The following is a 12,220-nucleotide window of genomic DNA, read 5'->3' as shown; positions in this document are numbered from 1 at the left end:
TGTTCATGTATAGCACACTGAACAAGCCTTCCAGCCTCAACGGACCTTCTCCAGATACTCCAGTGATGAAAAGTACCATCCCATTAGAATATATTTACATCTTCCTGTACAGTTATTTTTAAACAGAGGAGTTAGATATCACTCATTTTCTTGCTATTAACAGCATCATAAAGGAAAAAAATATATAATTGGAGTCTGAACTGGTGTCTTTCCAGGATCACTTCTCAGGCCATCTGGTTGCCTGTGAGTTTCCAAAATAACGATGTTGAGCAATGTACTCACTTTGTGTGTGAGGGAGAAAAAGGGTAAGACAATAGACTATAATATTGCAGATGGATGTAACTGCTGAAACCATCAGATCTTTGTCCATGCTATTAGCAACACTTGCAAGGTAAAGGGTGTTACAGCCTACACTGAGAGGCTGGGAATTTTATATGGAGTATGAATTTTTTATTTGACTGCCAAAGCTGAAACTAAGAAACATCTGTCTTTTAGTGCTCATGATTACTAACACTCATGACTTCATGAGCTTGTTTCCCAGCTTTTCAGCTTGCTGCAGAATAAGAAAATGACCACATAAACTCAAAAAAGCAAAACCTTTCAGAAGAAAAGAATAATTTAATGCAGATTGGGGGAAACATGAGAATCAGGCTCATGGGACTACTTCACAGATTGCTCAATGTTTTATTTGATACTTTTAAACAATATTTTCTTTAGTAATATCATTATAGCCTGATTAGAATTTTTCTGCTGACTACAGGATCATCCCAAATTCCTGTCTTACATTCCATGTCATGCACAAAGTCTGAAAATTTCCAAAAAAAACAAGCTGAGATAAGATGAATTGGAATTTATAGGAAATTATTTGTTAATTGATGATGCACAAGATTTGACAATCCAGATATTTCTAAAAAAACTGGAAGCTTGTTATCCCTTAGAGTGTGATCACAGGCACACAACGTCGAGCTGTGCTGTAACAATTGGCTTGTGAGAAGTTAGTCGAGACCTGATATTTTAAATACAGGTTCTCTCATCTCCTGCACCATGTACCTGTATTTAGAAATGAGGCTCCACACCCTGGATATCGTTCCAGGCTTTTTTTACTTGTATCCTTCCCCCTGCAATTAATATCACCCCCAGAAAGGAGCTGGTTTCACCAGCTGGAGCTGCTGTGAACTGGGACTGCTTTCTTGCACACCTCCAACCTGTGAGTTCAGTTTGAGAACAGCTATTGCAGGCTCCACCTTTTCCCTAATAAACATATAATGGTTCCAAAATACCTTCAGGCTTTCTGTCCTTCACACTAGGAAGGATGAGAAAGTGTTGCCAGAAAGATGTGGGTATTAAGAGCATCGTTCATTATGCATCATCAGATTTTGGTTGCATTTATCAGAGCAAGAGCAATTTCCAGTTTGTAGATGCAGGGACCTATGTAGGTTGTTTTACATTGGAATGAATCTTCTAGATTTTGTTAATAAGAGAATTTTTTTTTTCCTCCTTTTTGGTTTCTAAGTGATACAGGCTCAACTTGGGAGAACTTGATTCACACCTTGCCTTGCTATGCAGGTGTTTCTGGAGGCAGACTGAGCTGAAACCAGAGAAAGACTTTCTTAGAGGCATGCTGGTTATAATAGAAATAAGTTAGAAAAAGATGTTTGTATGCTCATTACCTTCTCTTGGATCATTATGGAAAAAAAAACAAAGGCTTTGATTTTTGCCATTTCCACTAGATGGACCCCTGTGTCTTCTGTACTTGCATGTGACAGTAAGCCATTACCTTTCCTTTGCAGATCTTCCCTGCCTCTGCCAGTGCAAACCCTGTGATAGACCACTGCACATCTAAATGAGCACTGAGCAGCTTCCAGTTCTGTAGGGAACATGTTCTGGCTGCAGGTGTTGGGAGTGAAACAAGTGAAAGAAAGCCCTGAACAGCTGAGAAATACTGCTTGCAGAGTGACTTGAAGCTGGAAAAACTTCCTTTGCTCTCCTCCTCCCTCTGTAGAGCTGCATGCCACCTGTAGCAAGAGAAAAGGATGTGTATTGGAGCAATCAGGGAATAAAGTCCATGCATTTTGGACTTGAATATCCCTGATGAGGAAATCACTTCTAAACTGCTCAATTTACCATACAAGTTATTCCTATTTCAGGAATAATCTGTGAAGAATTGCTATACATGGTTTATCTGGGGAAGAGGGATGATAGAAGCTCTTTTTGTCTAAATTATATGGACCCTTTAAGCTGGTCCAGCACACAGAACCCTTTTGTTTCTGTAATTGATTCTATCCAAGTCAGGGAAAAGAAATGTGTCTTTGGCTGAAAGAGAAAAAATACTGAAGAGCTGCATCATATTTCCTAGGTACAGTCACACCATAGCAACAGTTGTCTTTCAGTGCTGCTTCTGCATCACTTAATAGTTCTCAGATTGCTGAGAAAGCCACAGTCCATTCTGCTGTAAAACTTGCTGCACGTGAGCTGACACTGTTTGCAGTTAATTACAAGAAAAACGTACATATAAAGCACTTTTTTTTTTTTCTCACAACAGCATGTCGTGTTATTTCTCTCCTTTAAAAGGAATTTTAATGGGAAGCTTATTGGTAGGAGTGATTTGGTTTGATAAGCTCTAATGAAATATTTTTTTTGAGGGGGAATTTTTATTATGTGTGTGGAAAATAATAAAAAATCCCAAACTGTGAGAAAGGATTATTTTTTATTTGAGTTACTGTAAAAAAAATAAAATAAATGGAAGACATACTGTTCCTTTCAGTATTTTTTCAGAATAAATAAATATTTTGAATGCATTTCAAGATAGGAATTTAAACATAGTATTTCAAGCACCAAAATTAAAACTTTTGATTAACTACATTTTCCTTTTTTTTTTAAAAAAAAATGTTCAGTTTATGCAAATGTCAACTCTATCTAAATTCAAGTCAGGAAAAATGTTTGAAAATTCTTCTGAGATGAGAAAACTTTTCCTGCCTAGCTCTGTTCTCCTTATTATATATTAGCACTGCCTGGCTCCCTTTGTTGGGTGTGCCTTTTTTGTCATATGAGAACTTACATGGGAAATTAAAGCACACTTTCTGATTAATTTAAGATGATCAAAACACACTGTCCCTCCCCCATTGAATCTCTCCAGGTTTTAACATAGATCCCAGTGGTGGGCACTATGGAGTTACAGATTAAAAGTTCATGAAAATTGAATTACTTCTGTAAAAGATGCCTGTATGTAAAAACAGAGGCTGAGACAAGAGGCTTGCACTCTGACTGCTCGTGCTGGGTCTTTTCTGTGGTTTTCCATTCTGTAGATGTCAGTCCAGCTCCTTCACAAGCGCTGAAAACATGATACATTAAACAAAACAAGTGGGCTATAAATGGCCCATGATTCATGGGTGATCTTGGTTTGTCAGTTCTCACTGCTGAGAAGCACTTCTGGTATTTGCACAATGATGTAAATTATTGCAGTGTGAGAGCATTAGCAAAGTGCCCTGTGAGCTGTGGAAGATCCCGTTGCTGGCAGTGTTTGTGCAGCCCAATAAAATGCTCTAATCTCAGGCTTGATGGTGTTGCAGCAGCAGAGGAACCCACTTATTCTGAGGAAATACCAATGTATGAAATAGAGAATCAAAATGCCGTGTGCATGTGGATGCCCTGGCTGTGCAGCTGAGTTTGGAGCTGGGTCTTCATTTCCCGTGTTAGAAACAGCAGCAGATGATTGTGAGCATCACCTTATACACGGGTGGATGGAGGAGGAAACACTATGTGCAGGGGGGCTGACCTGTGGCTCTGTGGTGCAACAAATCAATTAATAGTTTCTATTTCTTTTTTTCCCTTTGTGTACAGCTAACGAGAGAACACCAGGTGGCCCTCTCCTCCATCACTTACATTGGCTGTGCTCTGTCCATCTTCTGCCTGACGATCACACTGGTCACATTTGCTATATTGTCGTGAGTAATTTTAACTTAATACCTGCTGAGCATCTGTGGTGCAGAAAGCCAGGCAGTGCATTGCAGGCTACCGGGTAGAGTACCTTCAGGTGCTCAGGATAAACCAAAAGCTATTAATTCTACAACCTTCCTTAATTAGATTCTGCAGATGTGTTTGTAACACTTGGTTGGTTATTTCTAAATTACTTTCATTTCCTGAAATGGAGAGGACTTTATGTAGCAAGCTATTTCCTCCTATGAAGGATTGCTGGATTTTCTTTAAACTCTCCCATGTTTCACTATCATTCAGGAATCTTGTAAGGATGCTGTAAGAGCTCAAAACAAGGACAATATGAACAAGGACTGCAGAATCACCCTCTTTTCCCCCCCTACATACATCTTGGGATTGCCTGGAGCATACAATCAGTAGTTCCTTCAGCTTTCCAACTGTCTTGTCTGTAAGGCAATATGCTTATAAAGGGAAGCCCAGAAAGAAAGGCTTGGTCAACATTAGCTGCCTCGTTTTTATTTCGTAGAGCTTGTACACAGTTACATTTATTTTCAAATACCTCACTGTTCTCTAGTAGGTTAATTTTCTAATGTGTTGCTTTAGCAGGATGGATGACACTATAGGCAGTGTGAAATTCTCTCCATGGCTTATGTTTAAATCCTCTGGATCTCTGCAGCCTCCTGCCGGTAGCACAGCAGCCCCTTGGAGGGCTGTCTGTGCTGGGAAGGTTTCTGGGGTCTCTAGGGCTGTTTATATTCTAGTAGTGACAACTGAATTTGGTTTGAGGTTCAGCTAGGCATGGTACAAACATTTGTGGAAAAACTTTTGTAGAAGTTTCCGTCTAAATAAAACCTAGAAAACATGACAAAGGGTCAAGCAACTTGTCTGAGGTTGCACAGCAGACTGGGAGCAGAGCGAGGAATGAGATTCTTGTCTCCTTTCACACACTAAACTATGTTCTTCCTACTTAAGAGTTCAATTTTTGATTTCTGTGCCTAAGCATGTCTTTTGGACATCCTGTTAAGAGGCCAGTTTCTAGGAAAAAGGGCTTGCTGAAACCTAGTAAATTGATTGCAATCTTTGTTTGTTCCAAACCCCATATTAATTCCAAGTGTCAAGATCTGTGCTGGTCATACTTGGATTAAGTGTGTACCGTGTGGCAAAATCCACTCTTAAATAAGTCCAGCATCTGCCTGTCTAACATTGCCCTGTTGGCATGTTTAGGCTAAGCAGCTCCATTTTTATCTGAGTGCAAAACTGGATATTACAGTGTTTAGAAAGGAAAAAGGAGCAAAAGGAGACGGTGTAGCTGCAACAGGGCTGAAAACACCTCAGGACACTGGAGGCAAAGAGAAGACTTGGAAATAGAGCTTGGACTCAGCTGACTGCCACAGGGTTAAGCACCCCACCTACATCCAGGATCATTCAGCTTGCCAATTAAAAATAATTTGAAAAGGTTTTCACTGGAGAGCAGGGCCTCATTAAACAGCTGAAGTAAAATTTTGCAATGTAGTGTTAGATGACCATGAGGTAAGTGGAGAGGAATCTGGCAAGTTCTTTGCTGCTCCACGTATTGGCAACAGTGGCTGCTTCCCAGGAGGACAGTCCTGATTGCCTTCTGGGTAACGATGTTCCAGTCTGTCACTCCATGCAGTTCCTTATTAGAAAGCCATTGGCACCAGGCAGTGCCACTTGCCTCTTTGAACTACTTTTAGGACATCAGTACTTCTTGTCGTCTCCCTCTTCACTCCCTTCTAATGGAACACTGAGTGCAGCAGTGCTGGAAGAGGAGGGCTGACAGCAAGTCTTCGTCTGCATGGTCCAGCCCCTGCCACCCTGCTGCAGGTGGCACACGATGTGTCACCAGCAGCTGCAAAAGCCATCACTGTGCAGCATGATGCAATGAAAAGATGGGAGTGTTTAGTGTTGTGTGGAGGAAGTACTGCCATTCACATAGCCACATGGTCCCTGAAATGAGCAAGGCTGATGGTAGGGGCTGGCAGGCAATATGGATTGACAGAGAAGACCTGTTATTGCTAGTACTGCTCTGTTTTTTTAACAAGGAGAATAAAATTATGCGACAGGCATGAAGTGTTCAGATAAATGTTTTTGTTTGTTTTCTGCTTCCTATTTCTGGATGAGAACAGAAACACGAGATCAGAAAAATCCCAGGAAAACATGTTCTTGTCAGATTTCCAGCCGGTTCCTGCAAAGCCAAGAGAGATACGTTCAAACGATGTTGTAATCAAGGTCAGGTCTCTGCCGAGACAGGCACTGCCCATCTGTATAAGTGGTGGAAGGAGTGGTCAAAAAAATCATGATAACTCTACCAAAGAATAACCAAAAGCCAATCCAAATGCTTGCCAATAAATCATAAATATGTTGCTTTTGAACATTTAGTCATGTGTCTTTGTATCTTCTGCCAGGTCCGTCAGCACCATCCGCAACCAGCGCTATCACATCCACGCCAACCTGTCCTTTGCTGTCCTGGTGGCTCAGATCCTGCTGCTCACCAGCTTCCACTTCAGTCCTGGGACAGTAAGTGCTGAAAGGAAGGAGTGTGCTTTTTGCTAGCACCTCTGTGGAATCAGGGCCATGTGCCACATGCAAGAAAGTGTTTTGCATATGAGATCTCCTATTTTTTACAGGCCTTAGCCAAAAATGACATTCTACCACAAGGATAAAACCTTCTGTGCATCCAAATAGTGTTATCATGGTATTGAGCCATGTCTGGATGTCTGCAAAACTGAAAGAGCTGTGCCCCCCTCAGACAGAAAAATCAGCGTAGTGGTGCAGTAGGTGTTTCAGTTGTGTGTTCAAATGGCACAGCTGACTTGCCTGACATGGTTTATGCCTTCTCCCATTCATCCTCTGTATGGAAAAGTGTAGGACTTCTGTACTGAAGAAAATTGTACGAATTTTCTATTTAGGTAAAGTATTTGTATTTCTGTTATGGTCATGCTCTGTTTTTTGGGGGGAACGAGAGTTTTTTTTTTTAATCATCAATTCTCTGCTATAGTACAGTTTGTCTTTTTTTTCCCACATTAAAAGGCCATTTTATTCATGTTGGAAGATAATGAGCTTCTTGACAGACCTGTGGCAATTTCTTCTGCTTTCTTGGAGAGCAAAACAGAAGGTCTTTGGTTTCTTTGCTCGTAAAGTTTTATTTGTGTGGCAGGAAAAGCTGGCTTTCTGAACAGCAAATTTATTGTATTACTGTGTAAGAGTTTAATCCAAGATCCTCAGTGTCATAAAACATGTGCATACTTCTCTGGACATCTAAGGCAGCTGCTTAAGGAAATGACAAACACCTTCATATTGCTTACATGGTGCTTAAACTCTGTGCATGTATAGGCTTTTTTTGCCTCATCACATAGATCAGAATTTGAAATTACAAATTGATTTTATGGATCTGCTACTACAGGTGGGAATTCCTTATGCAGGGTACCAGGATCTAAAGCATTAAAACTGGCATCTAAACGAGCTGAGTTAGATTAAGATGAATATGCCAAGTTAACAATATTGTTTACCAGTGAAACCAATTTGTTTCCACCAATTTGTTTTAAAAATGCTATTTAAAGTAACATAAGGTTTGTTGATTGAAAGTCACACTTGCAAAAAGCAGAAACCAAGCCTAATTTTAAAATAATCCTCCAGTGTGCTCTGTTTTTGTAATGCTCAAAACTTGGCTACTTCAGTGACCAACTGTTGCTCCACATCTGACAAGCAATGAGCAATTTCTAGTAATCTTTCTGTTCTCAGTACAAGTAAATACAAGTAAATACAAATACCTGAGGATCTAAAAGCACTTTGTAAAACTAAGTTCACACTCTTTTTCTGTTTAGCATTCAGGTAGGTCCTGAATGATTAAGGTAATGGACAAGGAAGAAAATGATAGGGAATGGTTTAGAATGAAAATGGAATGGAGACAGTGGAAAGCAGCAAAAAATACCACTTGAAACTGAAGACAGCAGAAACAAGGCATTAAAATAATCCTTTCTGAGTATAGAGTCAAAACTCTGCTGAAAGGACATAGGCTTGAGGACAACAAAAAATTTGTTCAGCATAACAGGGTGTCTTTCTCACAGGTTTTTCCTTTTTCATCTGTTCCAGATTTTTGGACACTCCGAGTGAGTTATTTCAGATAATACGTAAAACCTCTTTTCACATTATCAAGGCCAGTGTCACCTCCACTCTTTTAAAATACCATGGAACATTAGCTCCATGTCCTGTTTTCAGTTGGATGTAGTCAGAGCCTGTGTTCTCTGGAGACCTGCCCCAGTGTCCACCTACACTGCCTTGCAGAAGTGTCTTGCTTATTTAGTTAAGCAGATGTAGTTAAGCTTATGGAACGTTCACATGGAATTAAGTTGCAGTTTAATAGGTGCATGTTTTCATTAATCTTAAACCTACTTAAAACTTTAGTCAAATTGAAACAGTAGCACAGAGAGAGCAAGACCTGTTTTATGGCACAGGCTTTCTGAAGTGAAACACTTCACAGAATCCATGGATGTTCCATCCCTATCTCCTCTGTAACAACAGTAATTGTAGGGCACAACACTGAAGATCTAAAGTTGAAAAGAATGATGTACATACTGTCTTCTACCCTTTGGTGGTTTGTTTTTTTTTTTTGTGGTTTTAACCTCTTGGGATCAGGGGTGTTGTAATTCATCCTTTTATCAGTCTCCTGTCCTTACCTTCTGCATGCTCTGCTCTCACTAGCTTTGACATAATTTTTCATATCTTTAATTGCTGCTTTAATTGGACTGCTAAATGGTAGCTTACAAAAAGAGAGGCAGTATTTACACTAGAAGCTTAATCTTCTGTTTCTGCTAAAGATGGGTGTGTTTAGTGCTGAAGAGTTTAGAAGTGCCCTTGCTTGAAAGGACGAGTGGTACCAGTTGCTTGAGGAACCACAGTGCAATAGGGAATGGCACCACAGAGACAGGCCCTGAGCTGGCATCACTTCCTTGCATGGCTGCTTCTAAACTCTCCATCCTTTTCCCATCTCTGTCTTAAGGGATGTTTAGGTTTTTATTCCAGATGTAGCACACAGTATTTGCCTGGTAAGTTCAGATGCATTGCTTAATAATTTATACTACAGGAATTTTCTTTTGTAGAATGGGAGTAGTTTTTAACCACAAAACTGTATTTCCATGAATAGGACTTTGATCTTTCTAATACATCCAAGAACACTTTTTTTTTTTTTTTTTAAGGCTGGTTCTTGATACCTAACATCAGGAAGATGTTAAAACAGTAGTCCTAAATGATCATGACATATTCCAGGAGGACAGTTATTCCTGAAACCAGAATATGTTTCTTCTAGAGAAAGCACAGAGCATTTTCTTCTCATTCTGCCAAGTCCCTAAGATCTCTTTGCTATCCACACGCCAGATTAATGACTTCCCTTAGACTTTCAGCAACAGATGGATTTTTTTCTTCAGAACGGTTTGCTGTCTTAGTTACTTACTTTCTGTTATAGACTAGAGAGCACTGTTTTTTTTTTAACAGAATCCCAAACAGCAGCATATTATTAAAAATAATTAGCCATCTTTAGGCTAGTAAAGCCTTTCAAAGATCTGAGTGTGTTATGGGAGAAAGTGAAGCATTATTTAGACACAGGAAAATGCAAATTGAAGTATAGTACGTTAGGCAGCACTGTGTTTTTCCAGCACAACAGGAAAATGTGATGTATCTACAATTTGCAGTTCTGCATCAGTGAGTTGAGCTACTTCTCACTCAGTACTCCAGCATGACATTGCTTAAAACACTTCCAAACAGAGAGATGAAATTAGCTGCTTTTGTTTATGATCTATGGATCTGTAGAAATTCAAGATTGTGTATCAAAGCAGTATATAGACTGCAGGGAAGGACTTTTTCAGAGGGTTCTGTATAATGCAGTAAGATTGCCACTTAAATTGAAAACTCTATTATAAGCTGAATTTAGAAAATCTATGCAAATTTACCTATCTGTTTAAAGACTGTCCTCAGTAAACAAATGACTGTTATTTTCTGAGAGTCTTCTTTACTTTCTCAGTGACTCTAACATGAAAGGCCTTGCTACTGGCTGGACTGATTTTTCTATTTCCACAGACTCACAGGTAGTCAGCTGTAAGAATAACAGTAATGAGATCTGTCTTTTTACAGGTATTCCACCAAAAGTAGTGTGCATCATATGACACAGCAAGGGACACCTGCTTGTTTTTAAGATGTAAAGTCTCAGCTTTTCAATGCCTTTTTCAAAAAGACAATTCTGTCATTGAAGAGTATCTTCAAAGTAATGTTTGAGCCACAAATACAGAATAAGTAACAACTTTGCTATGGATTTTATTAAAAAATCTGCAGTATTAAAAAAAAATTTAAAAAATCTAGTAAAAATCTCAGTAACACACACAATTCTATATAGATCAGCCTTCTGCTACTTCACTGTGGTTTATTTTTCTGTTATTTTGTGATTCATATAGTCTGGCTACTCAAAACTTGGAAACTATGCATTTGACAGATCTAGCTTGTAAGTCAGCTTTATGTTGCATTTTTATTTCCATGGACTAATCTTCTGGTAGAAATCAAAAGGCACTAAAATGGATTTCATAGCCTTATGATAAAATTAACTGGGAAGTTTTCTACAGTTCTTGGCAATAAGGAAATCTGATTTAGTTACCTGTCACCAAACACTGCAAAATATGAAAACTTTTATATACCTCACTTACATGAATTAAAAAGCAATAACTTTCTTTTTAATTCATGTAAGTGAGATATATAAATACTCACAGTGGATTCGCATTAGAATGTCCTTGCACTAGCACAGAGCCCACTCAGTACAAGTGAGAACCTACAGGAAAGCTTCAGTTTTTGTTATACTATCAAGTCCCAATACTTTAATTTTCATTAGTGTACAAAATCCCAGAATATCAACAAAAATAATAAAATGCCAGCACAGGGAAGCCAAGCTAATATAACAAGGGGATTAATCTTCTGATTAACATCTGAAGACCACTGTGGCAGCAAACTGGTTCCTGCTGGTAATGCTTCCTCAGCACACAGACTCCACCAGCCTGGCTGTTTTACTGGGACTTATCCAGGTGAGGAAGGGAAACCTTGAAGAAGAAAAAAAAAACAAACAAATGATTCCCATTTGCATGGCCTGCATGTAAGCAATCCCTCTGAAATTCTGTAGGTGTCACAGAAGGGATGTTGCAACTACAGAGCAGAATGACCATGATCATTATGCTACAAGATGCAAAACTGAGATATAGCTGGGACTCATTCCAAAAGCATGTTTAAAATGTGCCTTAACTGAAAGCAAACCAAACAAGGTTATCCTGTGGTAAGATCACTGGCAGTCACATCTGTTCAATTACTGTATGATGAGCAAAGCCACTTGTAGTGAGACATCCTCGAAAAGCAATTAGTGGGGAAAGGAGAGTGTGCTGTGTGAATACGTGAGGAGGAGGGGAGAGGAAAGGATTAGGTTTCCTGGTTTTGTAAGGTAGGCTGATAGGAGACTTGGAGAAAAATGTAAAGATCTCTTTGAGGAACATGTTAAGGAAAAGTAAAGGTGTTAAACCTGTACTGCATTCCCCATAGCCCTCAGTGGGCCGTAAGTATTGAGGTGGGTGTAGTGGGACTCAAGACCCTTTTTTTAACTTCTTGCTGCATTGCCTTAGTCATGGCATTCCTCTCTTCTGAGGCAGCATTTGTTTTACCTCAAAACATGTTAAAATTGAAACATATAGTCCAGTTTACACCAAGTGGTCTCACTTTCTAGATGCTAGTTTTCTGTTGCTTAAGCTTTCATATTAGCTCCTATTTCCAGATTCTTGAGAGCATATAGTGAATAGAGGACTATGAAGGAGTATTTGAATTGTCTGTAAACACCCTACTGAGACTTTTGTTCGTTCTCTTAATCACTAGATATGTTCTTGTCAAGTATGACTTCATATACAACTGGTACATCAGACTGTGGGAAATTGAGAATTCAAACAGGTGGCAAACTGGATGCCCACCACAGAGCAATTAGGAGCCAAGAGCAAATGACAGCTTGCTATAATTTTTGAAATGTCTATATTAGTATTACTGATGGACCATATGAGATTTTGACAGAATTTCTAATCAGAACAGGCAGATAGTGGAATTCAAAATGTGATTTAATTTGTGTGTTATCCTATTTTTGATATGAGGAACGGCAAAGTAGGAAAGACACATGGTGAAGTGTAACTAAAAAGCAGGTTCAGCAAGGCACCTTATTTAAAAATTTTCATTTTTCACTCAAGCCTAACAGATCCAC

General features: G+C 39.2%; 1 protein-coding gene across 1 annotated transcript in view; it reads left to right on the top strand.

Annotated features, from left to right (window-relative positions):
- Positions 1-12,220, top strand: part of GPR133 (G protein-coupled receptor 133) — a 149,292-nt gene that overhangs the window by 93,610 nt on the left and 43,462 nt on the right. Inside the window, exons 16-17 of the mRNA XM_008936510.1 lie at positions 3,841-3,944; positions 6,360-6,471. Coding sequence (XP_008934758.1) covers positions 3,841-3,944; positions 6,360-6,471 — 216 coding nt within the window. The remainder of the gene's footprint in view (positions 1-3,840; positions 3,945-6,359; positions 6,472-12,220) is intronic.

The sequence above is a fragment of the Merops nubicus genome, unplaced genomic scaffold (genome assembly GCF_000691845.1).
Source record: "Merops nubicus isolate BGI_N331 unplaced genomic scaffold, ASM69184v1 scaffold5213, whole genome shotgun sequence".
Taxonomy (NCBI): Eukaryota; Metazoa; Chordata; class Aves; order Coraciiformes; family Meropidae; genus Merops; species Merops nubicus.
The sequence above is the reverse complement of the archived record's forward strand: the minus strand, read 5'-3'. Positions and strand labels throughout refer to the sequence as shown.